This window comes from Maylandia zebra, linkage group LG19 (assembly GCF_041146795.1).
Source record: "Maylandia zebra isolate NMK-2024a linkage group LG19, Mzebra_GT3a, whole genome shotgun sequence".
In the NCBI taxonomy this organism is placed as follows: domain Eukaryota; kingdom Metazoa; phylum Chordata; class Actinopteri; order Cichliformes; family Cichlidae; genus Maylandia; species Maylandia zebra.
The window spans coordinates 29,290,154-29,307,888 of NC_135185.1; the positions used below are offsets into that span (position 1 = coordinate 29,290,154).

At 42.1% G+C, this 17,735-nt stretch overlaps 2 protein-coding genes across 3 annotated transcripts; one reads left to right on the forward strand and one right to left on the reverse strand.

The window, feature by feature from the left end:
• Positions 1-2,301: 2,301 nt before the first annotated feature.
• On the reverse strand, positions 2,302-12,967 carry exoc5 (exocyst complex component 5). The gene is made up of 18 exons (XM_004540634.5): positions 12,827-12,967; positions 12,349-12,443; positions 10,951-11,098; positions 10,618-10,812; positions 9,129-9,193; positions 8,895-8,923; positions 7,617-7,726; positions 7,410-7,454; positions 7,175-7,315; positions 7,018-7,100; positions 6,715-6,924; positions 6,478-6,625; positions 6,267-6,375; positions 5,091-5,211; positions 4,919-5,005; positions 4,709-4,817; positions 4,317-4,532; positions 2,302-3,517 (listed from the first exon to the last, which is right to left on the reverse strand). The coding sequence occupies exons 1-18, from the start codon at positions 12,851-12,853 to the stop codon at positions 3,329-3,331; spliced, it is 2,127 nt and encodes a 708-aa protein (XP_004540691.1). The 5' UTR covers positions 12,854-12,967; the 3' UTR covers positions 2,302-3,328.
• Positions 12,962-17,248, forward strand: ap5m1 (adaptor related protein complex 5 subunit mu 1). 2 transcript variants are annotated; one of them, XM_004540632.3, is made up of 9 exons: positions 12,962-13,086; positions 13,200-13,292; positions 13,398-14,049; positions 14,143-14,370; positions 14,446-14,585; positions 14,923-15,008; positions 15,115-15,227; positions 15,372-15,468; positions 15,554-17,248. In XM_004540632.3, exons 2-9 carry the CDS (start codon positions 13,225-13,227, stop codon positions 15,634-15,636), a joined length of 1,467 nt encoding a protein of 488 aa, XP_004540689.2. In that variant the 5' UTR covers positions 12,962-13,086; positions 13,200-13,224; the 3' UTR covers positions 15,637-17,248. The 2 variants fall into 2 exon arrangements, with proteins under 2 accessions (XP_004540689.2, XP_004540690.2); XM_004540633.4 differs by lacking the exon at positions 12,962-13,086 and having other exon boundaries at positions 13,093-13,292; positions 13,398-13,516; positions 13,667-14,049.
• The last annotated feature ends 487 nt before the right edge of the window (positions 17,249-17,735 follow it).

Genomic DNA, 17,735 nt, shown 5'->3' on the forward strand with positions numbered 1-17,735 from the left:
GGGCAAAAAAAAAAAGCAGAACAAACAAACTACTTTGTGACATCTTCAAGAAACTGGTTGTGTATGATTGCAAGAATCAAGGGATTATTAAACCCCATTAGATAATAAAAGCGAGCAAAGGAGGAGAGTTGGCACCGTTCACATCCTGCACAGTGCAGCCCTCAGCTGCCCAAGACTGAAGGTGGCGTGGCACCTGTGCCTTTTTGGCCCTGGCATCGCATGGGCAGGAGGTCAAGGCCAGGGCAACATCTGCATCGCATCAGAGGGCCTGGATGTGTGCCACCAAAGTCTCTCACAGAGGAATTCTGAAGAATAGATTTGAAAAAGACCACAAAAGCCTTTCTTTGAATATCCACCATAGATGTATAAATATGAAGATCCCACTGTTTTAATAGTTTTTACTCCAATTCAGCTCATATGTAAACTAGCTAATCAGGATACAGTGATCCCATCTGTTGTGTGATTTCTAAACATCGCTCATTGTTTGCTTCGAAAATGCTAAGAACGGAGGACATTTAGTCAGACAAGATGTTCTCCGTGAGGCCAAAGCACTCATGGATCTAGTCACAATTACTGCCTAATTTTAACAGGGGGGATCCTTAATCCCAGACTGTCTTCCACAGCGAGTCCACCTGAGTCATCTTTTCACTGGTGGGTAAAATAAACCAGAAAAATTGATATGAGCCACAAGCACACTAAAGAGCAAATCATTATGCATCATTAGGTGAAGATTTAGTTTAAACGTGTTTAGCAGGAATTAAGCAAAGCTGTTGTTGACATGGATTGACTGCTGTAATGCTTTATTGTCAGGGCTCCAGGAGGCAGAGAGAGGGACGGCCTAGTTGGGGAAGCAGCAATGCGCCGAAAGCAAGGATTTATGGGATATTGGGAGAACTAGCCGGGTGAGTGGACAAATAAGAAGCTACGGTCGATGATTTGGCAGAGGAGACAAAGGAGGGAGGGAGATGCATAAAGACAGCAAACAAATAGTGTCAGAGAGGATTCAGCTGTAGAATAAAATTAAAAGCATTGGTTAAAAACCAGATGCTTGAAATGTGCACGTAGAGAGGTTCTATTTGAAACTACTGTACTACAGACAGAATATAATTTTCTCACCTTCAAGAGATTTGGATTTGTGTGGATTAAAACCCCTTAGATTACAAAACAACCATTTTCAATGAGAGCCTCTTTCACTGACACCTGGCTAAACAAAGCTTGATCTAATAGCACGGTTTAAAGATTTAATTGCACAATGGAAAGGTCAAAACGATCGATATTGTAGGTATGAGGTATTGGTGATCACAGTCCCGGTATAAATTCAAAGCTAACTGCACACATCTTGGCATGGTTTCCTTGCACGGGAGCAGATATTCTGCTATCTGAATACAAAAGCGGCGGACAGTTTCCTGTTAAAACAGGAAACAGTTTTAACAGAAAGTAAAAATCAAAAGTAGAACGACACGTTCACGGTCAGTTCAACCACAGTCTTTCTGCTGTCCTGACACCAGCGTATGTTTGTATGTGTTGGAGTCTTTATGTTTCTGAATGTGTATGCAAGAGCTGCTCAAACTGACGAGTAAGAGAGGACAGTCTTATCCAGCTCTCCAGTGTTGACAGTTTTACTAATCCCCTCCACCTGCTCAAACACCCACCCCAAAAAATACATCCCTCCCCCTTTTCCATGTGCCTGTGCTGGGAGTCCCTGGGGCCAGGCTGCACCTCTGCCTTCGTCTCCACACCAGTTATCGTCTCTGGCCTGGCTCCGCTCCCCTAACCCCTTCCCGCGCCACACACATTAATCGGCGCAAAAACAAATAGTTTTCAAATGTTTGGAAAAGACCCACTGTTTGCATCAGGGCCTAACAAAATAATTTTTACAAGCTATCCAGTTGTGATTAGGGCTGAGAGAATTGAATTTATGTGGCATTGATAATATTAATATTAGCCTAATTAATTATGTTGTTTGAACTTGCACAGCACCGTGTGTACCCTCTACACAACACTAACCAGCCGGCGCTGGAACTGAGCTTTCAGCCATCTCTATCTCCCCAGCTCTCCCCCAGTCCATGACTACTGCACACAATTCATCAACTCGTAGATATCTAATCCCCTCTGGCTCTGCTCACTTCCTGAAGTCTAAGAAAGAACTTTACTCTGGTGGCAAGAATTCCTATGAATACTTGATGACTTCTATAGACAGACTGTTTCATCTCACTTTGAAAGTCACATTTGAAGAGAACTCAGCAAACTTTCTATTCACAGCTCCCCAATTTATGAAGGATATTCATAGACGGACAGTAATAAAATGCAACAGATTTTTATTGGGTCACTAATTAAGGTAAACAGCAGTACAATGAGAGCGACTTTGTATAAGAGACAGTTTTGGGCATTAGGTACACGACCCTTCGTCTTTCTCAGTGTAGAAGCTCCCTAATAAGCCCTGTGTGAAGAAGTCCCTTCTTGCTTGTTTCCTTAATCATTAGAGGTCCACACTGTAGTGTCTCCTGACCCAGAAACACTGCAGATCAGACTGACAATGTCTTTGGACTGTGTGCCCCACTGGATGAGCAAGTGTTGATCTGTGCAATTACAGTGACACATACTCAGTGACCCATCACACCAATCATCTAAGCCATAAAGAGACCACCCAAACCTACAGAGAGGTTCTCAGACCTGTTTGCAGCTCGGATCACACTACTCTGAGATGGCCTCTTGACCTGTAATTTGTGGTCAAGGGTCAAAGGTTATAGAGGTGGTCATGTGTCTCTCTTAGCCAGACAGACCTCAGATCTCATGCTTAGTCAGGCTGTCTCTGTCTGGTTTCCTACAGTTCATTACAAGGGGTAGCTGTCTGCAATGCACAGAGTGACTACAGCCTTGACTTTACAGTGTGATTGTTGACAGATTCCCTTTAAAGCAGCTTTCGGGTCCACTTCTGTGCACAGGTGCAGCCACAGAATTTATATTTTTGGCACAATAAAAAAAAAAGTGTTTCTTTTTAGATAACCATAGAAATGAGTAATGTCCATTTACTTAGATTTCAGATATCTTTGCCATAGATTAGTATTTAAAAACAATTGAAATTAAGTCAATAGACATTTAAATTTCTTCAGCTTGGAGAAATAAACAATGGGAAAAAAAGGTAAAATGCACACATTCAAGGAGCACTGGCCCTTGTCTCCATGACGCACAAAGCAATCCCAGTACAGTCTGTATGCTAGGGCCAGACTGATGCATTCACTGAAGCAGTAATGGGTATCTTCAAGATGCATCATCTCATCAAAGCATAATTTACTGGACGGAGCTCAGGGAGGTGTTGAAACAGTCATTAACTGAAGTGTCTACCAAGTCGAGCTGAACGGTAATCCACTCTGAGCTGGACGAAGGCGTGCAGGAGGTTTCGGTCCAGATTGGTTAGCTGCTCACCCGAACAGACCTGCTTCAGGTTATCAGGGGCAACCACCAGGAGGTTACAAAGGGCATGGAGTGTGTCAAAGAGCTGCAGCACCAGAGGGACCTGAACGACAGTGAAGTACAAGACTGTTTACATACTTTAGGTTTTTATACATTTAGATTAAATAAAAATGTCTAATATTTGCAGACTCTCTGTGAGAATTGCCAGTTTTTCCATATAATATAGTTAATTGTGAATAGATTAATTTAATTTATTTATTTGCTACATAACATGATACACGGGTCAAGTTTTTTAAACCTCTACATCAGTGTTGTCCCCCCCAACCTTAACCCTAGTCCCCATATGTTTTTGTTTGAGGTAAACAAACTGCGAGCAATAGTCTACAAAAATGCCAGATTTAGTAAAAATGACACAAATTACAATAAAATGCATACATGCAAATTTATATTTATAAATGCATATTCTTTTTTTAGTCATCAGAAGGTTAAAAAATCAAATTTTCTGAGAATTTTTAATGGTTCATCCTTTACGGGGTTAAATAATTAATAATTAAAATGAATTGTCTTGTGGACTTTTAACAGCTGTTCTGACAAAATAAGCAAATGTACACGTTAAACACGGAAAATTTACAATGCTGTTGGTCCATGTATGTTTAGACTGAATGTTTAACAAAGGAAAATAAGCAATCAAATAATCAATGATGGAAATAATTCTTATTTGCCACCCTTCTTGTTTGTACTGAAAGATTAACAAAGGATGCCAGAGCCTTTATTTTGGATTGGCCTGACCAGTTTATTTAATAAAACATCCCAGGTAGAGCCTTTGTAGGAAAAGCCATGTTTGCCCTGTGACCAGTGCATTCTGGACCTATGCTCCACCCCCCACCCCACCCCACACTCACCCTGAAGTCCTTGGCGCATCGTCGGTATTCAGCCACGTCGCAGATGGCCAGCATCCCTCCCATTGAGCTGTAGCTGTATTGCTGTAGATGCTCATGGATGAGCCGGTGGAAACGAATGCCCAACTCCGTCAGCACTGTGTCCACATTTTTCCCATCCATGGACTTCCGCACGTGCTCCACCTGCCGACTGACGTAGGCACATACCTTGGAGCAGGCCTGTCAAGGTGGGGGGTACACGAGGAGAAACATGGAAAACACGTTCAGTCCGACACACTATCTGTATTTAGTCGAAGAAAAACTAGGTGTGGATTTGATTTGCAAGTTTCCTTTGCTAATTTGTTTAGTTTTGAATGTGAGCTCCTTAAAGCGAGCTGAAGATTTTTCTCTCTTACTGTAGTGTACTGGATCATGACATTGTTTTCATCCTCAGGCCTGAAATCTGTCTTCTTCTGCTCTGTTGCCAAGATGTGCTTCATCTGGCCCACCATGCAGTTTAGTGTTCTGTGTGCAGCAGGGAGAAAGATTAAAAACAAAACACCCATAAATGTCTTTTAAAACTACTTGCTATTTCATTACAGACAAAGTATTAGAAACACACAGACCTGTCGATTCCTGTGTCCAGTTTCACTTCCATCTGCTCTATCACCTCTTTTTTCTTGTGCAAACACTCTGCCAACTTTGGAGATGAGCTAAAATCAGATTAGGAAAGATAAATTCAGGAAAATCTTTTTACTAGATGAATAAAAGGTTCATCATCTTTAACCCTTAACTGACCTTATCAGAGGCATGAGCTGGTCATTAAACTGTTTGTCAAACAAATGAAAGATAGAGTTCGCCTGCTGAACCACATCCAGGAAGTACAGGTTGGCATTCTTTGCATCAGGTGAGGGAATTGCTGTAGAAGAGAAAGAGAGAAAGCCAGACGATAGGAGAAAAAAAAAGTGGGTGAAAGCATGAATCAACATGATTCACAAAGAGCAGAAAACCACTAGTGCCTGATGTCTACTTCTTGGCATTAGAGAAATATAATGCATGAAGCAGAAATTCTCAGTAATGCTCTATTTCAGTGTCAGACAGTGAGGAGAAAGTAATCAAACCACAGGGACATCAATGATCCATTTCCTTAATGCAGAATGTACCTAACGAATTGAGCACTGGGATGTACCAAATGCATGTTTAGTTCCACTGTAGCTGGCTGAAAATGATAAGCTGCTCCCTTATTATACAGTCCCATAGAAAATGTAAAGAAGTGCCAAAAGCGCAGCCTGCATGGCATCAAGGTAACTTGGATTTTTCACTTTTTCATATGGAACAGACATTAATGGGCACATGTAACCAACCGCAGTAAGTGATGTCAGAGCAGGTGTTTTCCTCTAGGTGTCGAATCAAAAACGGAGGATGTGGCCTGCCAGGTAACATACTTGATGGTTTCAACTCATGTGGAGCAAGGAGAATGATGATGGATCTTCCACATGCGGCTAAGAAATTGGGATTTCTTTTGTCTTTGATAAAATGATTTGTGTCTGTCACTATGTGTTAGTTCAGTGATAGACTGGTGCCTTGTCCAGCGTGTACCCTGACTCACCGAATGACAGCTGGGTTAGGCTTCCCGCCAGCACTGAATTCGATGTGTTTCCAGCTTCCTTTGTTAGTGTTTTGTTACAAATAAATGTAAGACAGAAATATTGTATTCATCTGGTTTTCCACACCTAATCTGCTCTGGTTCAACAGTTTGAGAACCACTGGACTAGACCATTATCAAAGTTTCACCAGGATGGCTGCTATTATTTAACAGTCTGCTGGCTGTTTGATTGAAAAGCTTTTCTTACAAGATGGCAAGGAAGACCTGGATCATCCTTGCCAGTAAATTAAAAGTTTTAGTTTTAGGACACAGCTATAGTGAACACTGCAGACAAACATTATGGTTTTAATGAGCTAAGTTGGATTTACCTGAGAGGCCAATCTCTAAGGCGTAATCAATGTGTTCTACACAAAGGTGGTCAACCAGTAGCAGGAAGATTGAGAAGGCATTCTTGGGCAGGTCAGACGGGTCTGAAAGCTGTGTAACATCAAAGAAAAATATGCATTTAAACTTTTTCAAAAAACACAAATGCAGTACAGTTAGCGCACCGCTAGTAAACATAGGGCAGAAAAGCCTCACCCTGTGGCATCTCTCAAAGGCATGGCGTGTCTCCTGCAACAAATTGACAACCAGCTCCGGAGAGAGAAAAGTCTCTCCGTGGGTGTCAATGCTAGGGCCCAATGGAAGATTGGTGCGTTGTCTGATCCGTTCCTTCAGATCTTGAATACTGTTACAAAAAACAAAACTTAAATTATGTTTTGTTTTTTTACCAGTTAATCTTTTCTTTGTGTAAAATCAAATGTGTAAAAGTCTGACCTGCCAGCACCCACTGGCCGTTTCTGGTGATTCTTAGAGTCGTAGTATCGCTGCAGAATCATGGCACCTCGAGTGCGAAGGTATTCTCTCTCCATGTCAATGTAACTTTCCAAGTATGAAGAAAAAATGCTCTTAATCAGCTTGGAGAGGAACGTATGCTTGTCTGAGCCCAGGTTGAACTCTGTGAGCTTTGTGGCTAATCCTGTGGTCCTTCAAAAGGGAAATAATCAGAGTCATAAACAAGAACAATGGTTTCCGGGTACCCATGAAGTGAACTGAATTAAAAGTCAGCAAGTTAATTACCTGGTGTAAAGGTCATAGAGATTCTTGAGGTATTGTTCTACATCTGAGTGTCGAGTTTCATCCAGTTTTTCTTTAACATGTGCCTGCAGACACAAAGCCAGTTAAATATAACCAAAGACAGAGTAATACATCAAACTCTTCATTTCAGTAGAAATACCTGTAATTTGTTCTCAAAGATGTTCTGGATGAGTTTGGCCATGACAGTCTCAGGACTACTGAAGACCTCGCCCACCTGCTTATTGACCCTCTGGCAGAGGACTGCCGTGTCCTCAAACACGTCATTCCTCACGTAGGCACCCTTACAAAAATAGATGACATCAGCAACATGTAAATGTCTGCAGATATTACTTGAAGCAATACTACCAAGTGTAAGAGGAACTTTACACACTCACCTCCTGACACTGCTTGATGTAGACGTCCACACAGTGTGCATAGCCCTTTTACGAAAAGACACAAGCATTACATCGCTGTGCAACATTTCAAGGAAGTGCTAAAAATTTAAATCATACATGATTAATATGAACAGAATGGGAATCACAATTATCCAATTAATTTGACCAAAGGTCAAATGTGGACACTGAACCCATTTTCTAGGTTACCTTGAAATGTAATAGAACTGCTGCAACCTCCCGCATACGTCCAATCTCACCCCTGCGCTGAGCTGCAGTGAACTCCTGGATTAACTGCCGCTCCAGGTCATGGTATTTACCTGGTTAGAAAACCAAACAACCACCAATAAATTATTAGATTTTATATTATATTATTACAAAGGATTACTAGGATTTCTGATTTGACTACTCATAAAATGTGGCCTGATATTCATCTAAGTCACAGACACCAATAAACACAAGCTTATTAAATTAATGATACACAAACAGTTGTACTTCATGTGATTTAAAAATCAACACAGTGCAGGCTGGAAAAAGGAATTAAACTCTTAAATTTAGTTATGCATCTTAATGGCAAAAACCTCCATCAGATGAGGATGGTGTGCATCAGCACACATCAGCATGCCCCCATTCGGAAGCCAAAAAAAGTTTACAGGTCACATCCTACAGCATAAACATAAGTCAACTTACATAAGTCCCATTTTCCTCAGTTTTTCCACACTCCACAGTTTCATATAGAGACACCTTTATTGTGAAATGTCATTGTTTCCCCCTAGATTGGGAGACATCCAGGCCCCGAGATAGAAAAGAGTATACCGATGATCTAAGGGTTGAGTGCTAATGTACTTTCCTCTTTGCACAGACTTTTGTGTGTATTTGTGTTTATTATTAAAAAAAAACAAACACCAAAAAAACAACTTCTTTCTCATTAGTCCAGGAAACACTGATCAACAAGTGTTCTGGGATACCTAAATGGACTTCAGTAACCTTGACATATTGCACAAAGTTGTTTTGTGAGGGCAGAGGTTCCATTTGTCCTTCCATCAGCACACTGTCATTTACTGTTTTTCTTAGACTGGAAATAACGTTACAGAAACAAACATTTTTGCAAAGTTTTGATATTTCTGCAGGTGTTTTCTGTAAGCCTTGTTTGGTTTTTTCATTCTTTATGTACACACACTTTTGCTCCTGGTCTGAACTCTGTAGTACATTCACTACTCATGACAGCAGCATCAGGCCTGGACAGATGACCACCCGGGTCTTCAGAAATACTTTTACAGGCTTTTTAATGTTCGGACCCATGAAAGTTGTTGAGACTGAGGGATGGTTAAAACAAACAGTGTTTGTTTAACTTTAATAAGGTTTTCTTCATTGGAGCAGTGACTCAATATTCAATGTTCAATAATGTTTCTTCAAATGAAGAAAACTTGGTCATTCCAAGTAGTTTACAATAGAAACACTAAATGTGGGTGACTGTCAAAAACTTACTTGCAATTTTTGCCTTGACATCTGCAAACCTGGCAGAGAAAAACAGTAAATCAATATCAATGACATTTTAATCTATATACTAGTAAAATAAAAAAGTAGACTATTTTTAGAAATCACATGATGCTGTAAAGATTTAGTGTTGCGATTACACTGAGAGGAACAAAAGTAATACTCTGCGTTCCTCTTGTATGTCACTGCTTTTGTCTAAAGCTGCCTTCAGGATGCCTGACTCACCTGTCGAATGGCAGCTCCTGGGCAATGAGATGCAGCTTCTGAATGATATCAGCAGCTTCCTTAATCTGAGGAACAGAGAAAAAGTGAGAGTGGGTATGTATGTGTGTTTATGAGAGAGAGATATCAGGTGATGGAAAAAGAGTGAGAGCACAGCGGGACCATGTGAAGTGGACATCCAGAGAAAAAGTGGGCAGGCCGCCGGCAGTGTTTCCCCTTGGGGGATCATCATCTTAAAGCAGCCCTCCTCCACCTTCCCGTGTTGAACAGGGAGCTGATAACAGACAGGCTGCGCTCACCTGGGCATCGGCAGCAGCAGCAGTGGAAGTCCTGACTTAGCAGCACATCCAACTCTTTATTGGCATGCCTTTTCTGAATAGGCTGTAATCCCACAGGAGTCTAAATCGCCTTCAATAATCTGTCCGTCCAGGGATATCTGTCTAAAAAAAGGGGGCCCTGTCGAGAGCCGCCCCACACCCCCATACACACCCCCACCCCTCCTGACATACACGCTGGCTGAAAAAAAAGCCCCAGACCTACGAAAGGCCCGCCGTCCGCAACTCCTCTGTTCCCGCAGATGCCTGCCTCAGCTAACATCATTACTCTGCTCCCGTGAGGAGGATCCAGCCTTTCTGCTCGGCGAAGGTTTTCTAAGTATCTGTCCCCCAGCTAAGATTAGCTAAATCCCATGTAAGTAATGTAGCCGTCTCCCTGCAGTCAGGGTTTAGCAGCACTTGTCTCCACGCTGGCGGCCCAGCCCTCCCTTTCAGAAGGATTAGCAAAGCCATCCCCCTTCAGCTATTCACTTGCAGCTTTCCTCTTTTCCCCCTCATATGGAGGTATGCTCAGGAAAAAGGAATCTGGACAGATATTTCTGCATGCCTTTCCAGAAAACCAGCTCCATCTCCAGCTTTCGTTTCTGGGATTGACCCCCAGACACACTTCTCAGCATCCGCTAATGACATTCCTACTAACAAGAATAAATCTAAAGCATCTCAGTCGCTCTGCTGTCACTACAAAACTGCAAAATCAAACTTTTGGCCACTTGTCTAACATCGAAAAGGCCTCTGTGTAGACTGACACTGGGTAAAAGTGTGCATATCTTTTCCCAGGATGTATGTCACCAGTGCCCTTGCATGCACCACCTTGCTACAAGCTCTCTTCTGCTGTAACGTGACACAAAGCTGAGGGCCATCCAAATTCTCTCTCCCAGACAACCTACTGTAAATGCAATTAGTTTTGACATGAGCATGTTGACATCCATGCTAGTCAATCAGCCAGCTATTGTCAGACAGCAAATGACAGTTTATTAATCCAAATTAGTCGAGGGATCCAACTAAAGGGATAAACTTAACAAATTAATATGGATGGTTTACCTCGTAATCCTGTTCATTCTCACCTCCAGCAGTATCACAGCAGGGGGCCCCCGACAGTGGTCACGCATACACACCTCCACTGATGTGAAGGGAAAGAACATGTGCAGCATACTTACCTTGTCTGGGTTGTTAAATACATCGCTGCGTAGGTCTCCATCCAAGAACTCGTTGAAGTAGGTCATCAGACGCTGAGCTTCTACAGCTCTCTGGCGAGGCGTGTTCACCCCCTCCAGCTGGTCCCCCAGGTGACAAACCTTAGTGGCCACATAGCTGATGTGCTCGTCGAGCTCTTGGAAATGCTGAAAGGCCACCTGATATCATGCAAAACAAAGAGGATGTGAAATAAAAAACACACAGAAAAAAGTTTTTGGAATGACAGATAATATAATCTTTGACAGCTCAAGGGCTTTGCAGTGGGTGTGATTGGCTCCTTTCACCACACAACACACCTGGTTGCTTCTCTGCAAGTCTTGAACTTTGTGGGCAAATTCCTTGGCCTCACGATGACACTGATGCTCAAGCTTCTCCACCTTCCGCTGGATCTTCTCATCCAATTGCTTCAACTCCTCAATGTGGTTCTGAAACTCCTCCAACAGCCTTTAATGGGGGAAAGAATGCATGTAAGTTTCCACTTGGTAGTTCTTCAAAAAAAATAACAGGTAAAAGATGCAGAAAATGCCCTTAGTTTAGAATAGTAATTTGGTACCGCAAGGTTAAATCTGTCCCACTGACCTCACAGTTACAGTTAATAGTTAAAGAATAGTGCCAGATGCTTAATTCCTGGGTCCCCAGGCTTAAGAAGCTCTGAAAACTAGCAGCTTCGTCAGCTGCATTTTAAGTGCCACCAGGACTGCAGAGCAAATGTTCTAAGTCAGCACCACATTTCACAGAGTAGGAAACATCCCAAAATGATGAGTGTATAATCTTCTGACTAATTCCCTCAGCACTGGCTAGAGCTTAAAGACATCTCCCATCCTTTCCCAACAGACACTCATTCCCTGGCTGGTGACTCACAGTATGGTGGCCTCCACAGATATGTTGTCTCTGACTTGTAGCTAAGAGTATCCGAGGAGGTGGCGGCAACAGTTTGTGTAGTGAGAAGATAAGCAGGATGCATCTGTGGCACAGTTAAACTGCTGTGGCATTTTTGCTTACGAGATGCAGGCCTGTCCCCAAATATAAACATCACAACAAATATGGGGAAAAAAGATGCAAAAGACTTTAATATTTATTTCTTGTTTTTCTCCAACCCGAAACTTTAAATGAGTGGAGAGGAGATCCAGGTGAGCTTTGTGAAGGACAGCTTCTTTAGAAAGTCAGTCTGTTGACTGTTATAAAATAATACAATGACATACTGTAATTGAAACACTAAAATCTAAAATATAATGAATTATTTCCAAGTATTTTAACAGGAAGCTTACCCTAAATTATTATTAAAATATGTTTACTGAGAGAGAAGAAGATGGTTTATGTGTATTTAATGGCTACAGAGAGAAAATGGTCTTGATTACAGTCTAATTAATTTAATTAACTGCTCAAAAAATGAGTGGCACTATGGCTAGAAAGACAGTATGCATGGTTAATGCTTTCCATTTGTAAAAGTTGAAATATTAATTCATGAATAAGGCATCCTTTTGAGAACATATTTATTATTATAATAACTAAAAATAATCAATTAAATTTTACTTCCTTTTCAATAAAGATAATGGATGGAAGGAGATCTTATACGCTATATAATCTAAAACTTTGAGCTAAAATGTGGTGCATGTAATTCTTATAAACTACGACCTTATATTAAGGATAAGAGAGATGCTACTGCATATGTAAATGACAAGTATCTATAGTACCTTTTGGGGTCAAACGCCTCGGCTCCTCCTTTGGAGCCTCCCCCAGGAGTCCTCCATGCCAGCCTTTCAATGTACTCATCTGCGTCAAAGGGCTCCTAAAGGGGGGAAAAAGCAATAGGAGAAAAGTCACTTGGCCCAAAATACTACAGTCGTCTACAAAAGGATGGTAAAAGATTACAAGATCGGGTAAATTGTAAAAGGTTACTAAAGTTACCTGTGCTGATTTTATTGCACACAAACAGCCAACAACATTGCTATTTCCTCGAATAAGCGAACTCATACAATTAGACAATACGTGTCCTCTTTTCTCACACTTTAACAACAAGAAACCAACGTTTCTCCTCAATGCTTGAGTTATTATTAATTCTTAATTACGCACTCAATTGATAAATACGGTCGGCACTGTTAGGGTACCGTTAATTGTAGTTAGCCCCTTAGCTAGCCTGAAAGCTAACACAGCTACCCGTTGTCATTTTACCTCGAACAGATGAGCTGTCGTCGCCATGTTAAAGATTCAGCTGGCGGCGCGGTGAGATAAAACCTAGGAGATGGAACTCAAAGCCGACTTCTGCATTGATTTGGTGGTTTCGTACAGTTTTGCCCTTTGTTGACAGCTAGCTGGTTGGCGATCCAGCTTCCTGTATGGGAGAGAAGGGTGGGGACAGCCGCTTGGAAGTGCGCAAGCGCATTTGTCAGCTGATTGGACGTGGTTGTCACATGAAACAACAAAACCAGGAAGTAAGTAGCAAGCATCAGCGATGTTCATACAGCGAGGCAAAAAATGAATTTAACACATGCACAGGGAGATTTAAATATTAGATTTTGACGCTTTTGTTTTTTTCCCCATAAAGTCGGGAGTTTGCTGTAGCCGGAGAAATGACTGTACGTGGTTTGTGGATTATTTCTCACGAGAATGGAGGAAATCTGTCAATACGCTTTTCTAGGTTTGTGACTTCTAATTATTGTCACATATATGCTAACATAACATATTTTTTTCGGATTACTTATAGATCGCTGTGTTTTGTCATGTCTTGTGTCTCCTTCATCAGGAGGTTTTCCACCGTGGAGCACCGTGCAAAGAGCCTGGCAGGTTCCTCATATGTAGCAGTCCCAGAGGAGAGTACTTTCCTGCAGCTCCTGCTCACTGAGCTGGGGCTTTCAGACTCAGGTAAGAATTATGTAGCCCTCAGAGATGACTGTCTTTACCGTCCACGGTCACCAGCCCTGGAGCTGCATGTGGATGGACCTGCAAAAGGAATACTTTGGCCTGTGTTGACTGTCTCGCAAGGGCCTCTCATTCTGGCGTGTCTGCCTTTAGTGGATGTCCCTCCTGATCCGCGGCCACCTCTGGCCAGTCTGCTGTCAGTCTCACAGGGTCTCACACTTCTGGCAGGCCTACAGACTTTTCTCCTTGGCTCAGGGAGTAAGCCTGATAGTGAAGGGCTTGGCTCTCGTCTGGCAATGGTGTCCTCAGTCCTCCTGCAGGTTTGTCCACTTGGCACACCCCTTGATGTCCCCCTACCTGGGACACCCACAGCGCCCACTTCTGTTGGAACTCAGAAACAGCCAGCCTGGAAGACAGGACTACACCGAGGTCGAGCTGTGGTTAACGTTGGACTGATAGAAACAGTGCGGTCCATGCAGTATGGTAATCGAAGCAGACAGGACCTCTGGGATGTTTATGGCACCGTGACATGCAAAGTAAGTCCGCAATGTAAAAAAAGTGATTAATGTTATAACTTCTGGAAATGATTTATTTAGGATTATTCTACATTTCTACCCTTCTTTCAACAGTGTGAAGTGGAGGGGGTGCTCCCAAATGTGACAGTGACTCTATCACTGCCACCAAATGGTTCTCCACTGCAGGACATCCTGGTCCATCCCTGTGTCACATCTCTGGATTCGAGTATCCTGACTGCCAGCAGTGTGGATAATTATGATGGCTCAGCTTTCTCCGGGCCATACAAGTTTCCCTTTTCCCCTCCTCTAGAGCCCTTCAGACTATGCAGCTATACTTCTGAGGTATGCATACAAATTCCTTGCAGATATGTTTTCATCTTGTAAATGATTTCTGCTAAAATCTTAATTTCTCACCAGGTTCCTGTTCCACCCATACTTGGTTCATACCAACTAAAGGAAGAGGAGAACCAGCTTCGCGTGTCAGTAACCCTCAAACTTCATGAGAGTATAAAGAACAGTTTTGAGTTCTGTAATGCTCACCTGCCATTCTTTAACAGGTAAACTACACAAAGTTCAAAATCACTATTTCCTCGTGCTTTATGCTTTCTTTACAAGCATAATATGATCCAGTCATAAATATAATTACTGAGAGCCCTTTTAGGAGTTTAGAAATTGTTGAAAAATCAAATGCACATATGTGTGCAGGAAAAAATTTTTTAATGGAAAACTCTTTTAAATGTTTTTAAATCTAATTTAGCAGAGTTATAGTATCTTGCTTGTGTGTGAGAGACTATTAAACAAACTGCACTGTAATTCAGCTGTGTTCTGTAACCTCTGTTAAAAAAATCCGATTTAATTGATTGTCTGCATACTGTCTCTGTGTGCACTGTGCAGGGATCAAATGGGTGTTGTAGATATGAAGGTAAGCTCTGGACAGTTGGATGTTTCAAAAGAGAAAAACCTGCTTGTCTGGGTCCTGGGTAAGCGTTATGCTTCAGACTCTCCCTATAAGAGACAAAATCCCTTTCACTGCATCTGCATACTTTAAAAAAAATGGATGACTATTTTATTCTCAATGATATGTAGGGCAAAAGTTCCCAAAGTCTCGTGAGGTTACGATGGAGGGTAAGATCAACTTTTCTGGACCAACACCAGGACCTTCTGACCCACTCTGCACAAAACTTACTGCTTATGTCAAAGTAAGTTATTATGTTTCATAATTACCAGTAGCCAAGGATCGTCACCCATACTTACTACTTTATGGTCTTCATGTACTACTCACATTAATGTAAGACGAGATAAAAAGATTTATTACTCCTCATCAGTGGCTTTTTTCTTCACAGTTGCATTTCAAAGTGCCTGACATGACGTTGTCTGGGTGTTATGTTGACCAGCATTCGGTGCAGGTTTATTCTTCTGCCAAGCCACGGATTGTAACATGTAAGCTTACAGTAAAAAAAATATTTTTTTTTATAAATATTTGTCTCTTGGGTGACCCTAACAACTGTGTCTGTCCTGCCCTCAGCCCGAGAACTTCAGTCCAAAGAGTACTACATATGGAATTCAACAGGTACAGCTCCGGTATCTTCTGGACAGATGATGATGTAGGATGGATTCACAAAGAGGGGCTTTGTGGACACTGCACTGTGTATTAAAGAGACTGAAAATACTGTAACGCACACACAGTGATGTACGACCCAGGACCCAGCGTCCCGGGTACAGCTGAAAGTAAAGAATTTTGACCCAGTTAAATTATTATTATGGTACCCTGTTTTACAGGAGAGTTATTATCTATTATCTACTCACATGTGCAAAGGCACTTCACAATATGCAAAAATCAACTGGATTACTGCTTTTAAAGAACTACCTGCACCTGCAGTTCAACTTCTTTTATCCCCCAGTCTGCCGCAGATATATCCCATTGCAGACACAAGGGCCACCCCTTGCTCTGACAGTCGCACTTCAGTGACTCTCCATCAGCCGGATAATTAGCAGCTGGGGCCTTGTCATCAGCTGTTGTAGGCCTGGAGTAGAGGGGCGGCTGGACTGTGAAAGGGAAGCCTGATTCGGCCAGTGTCTTGGCGACAAAACCTTCTCTTTTGAGCTGGCAGGAGTCCACACCCATACCAATCACTGGCCCCCACCTCTTTTGACCTCAGCTTTGCCCTGTCAACTAGTAGCTAGCTGAAACACACAAACTCTCCAGCCTGACTGTGATTGAGCGTTGACCCTCGGGCCCTTTGAGACTTGAAAGCTGTCGGTCTCATTCTGTGAGCAGGACCTGCCTAATTGGTGAAAAAGTCACAAGGATGGTAACTGTTGAGTTGCCTCTCGAGGTTACAGAGGAGGTTTTTTAACTAATTTATGGTGCAGCCTGCTGTAAATGATTTTGATCTTTTATTGATGTAACACAATCATCAGAGTAGCCCTCTATGTATGCTTCGATGCATAGATAAAACGGCTCAAATCGGCGTTTGGTTCCAAATGCTTCCCTCAGTTTATCAGCACATTACCTGAACTATGCATGTAACATTTCTACTACACAAGCTCCACCTCTGTGCATTAAGTTGAATGAATAACTAGCTGATGAAGGGTTAAACCAGAGGAGATTGTGTCCCAACTATTCCACAGCAGCCAGACTCCTCTGAGTGGCCTCATTGTCTGCCATTGGCCTCTTGTGCCCCTTGCTGGTCCAAATGCTACATTCTCACGTGGATTTCCACTCAGAAGGCTGACCATGACCAATCCTCTGTCAATTGGAACCAATTGCTCACACGGCATCCTTCACCTTCTTTTTATGTAGCAGTATGGAGTGGCAGACACCGAGACCTCTCGGCTCTCCCCCTCCACGATGATTTGGCTTTAAGGCCCAGTGTGTGTGGTTAGCGAACTGGAAAAGTTTTTTTTTTTTTTTTTTTGAAGAGTTGGGCCACTCTAAATCTCCTCAGTGTCGCAATATGTGGTCAGTCTGGCTCCTCAAGTCTGCAGTTAGTGGCCTCTCACTGGCAGACTTTGCTTTGTTGATTGAATAGCTTGCTAAGTAGATGGACTCATTTAATGTGTTGCTCTGCTCCAGTGCCTTCTGTCCATACCTCTGGGCATTCAGCTGAATTGTTCATTTATTTAAAATGTGTTTACTCTTGCATACATGCATACAAGAAACAGATTTACACTTTACTCCTGTAATAATCAAAATAAAGATCATGTGGGCCAAACGCAGCATTTTGGATTGTTACAAATCGTTTAAAACATCATGAAGTTTGGATACTAAAATGTTTTTGCACACCCACAAAAGAATTTGCAATTAAATGCCAAAAAATGCTTCCCACTTCTCTGTGGATGTTTGAGTTACTGTGTGTCCCTCAGCCCAATAATGACACCCAGTGGCAGATTACAATAAAAGTCACATTAGCATGTATTTATGTCTTTAATACATTTAATAAAGTGAATTTCTTCTGTTTAAATAGTTCTACCCAACCACTGCAAGATTATCACTGCTGATTAAATTCCTCCTGCTGTGTAGTGTTCATTTAACACGCTGGGCCTGGGGACCAAGCAATTGAAAGCTTCTGTTGTTCCAGGTGTTTGGTTGGAGTCCAGTTCCTCTCAGCCAGTCTAAGTCTGCTTAGAGTCGGCCTCAGGGAGGCCACTTCATAAATAATGGTAGAATTACTAGCTTCCTGTTTTCAGTCTGAGCGTGCATTTGC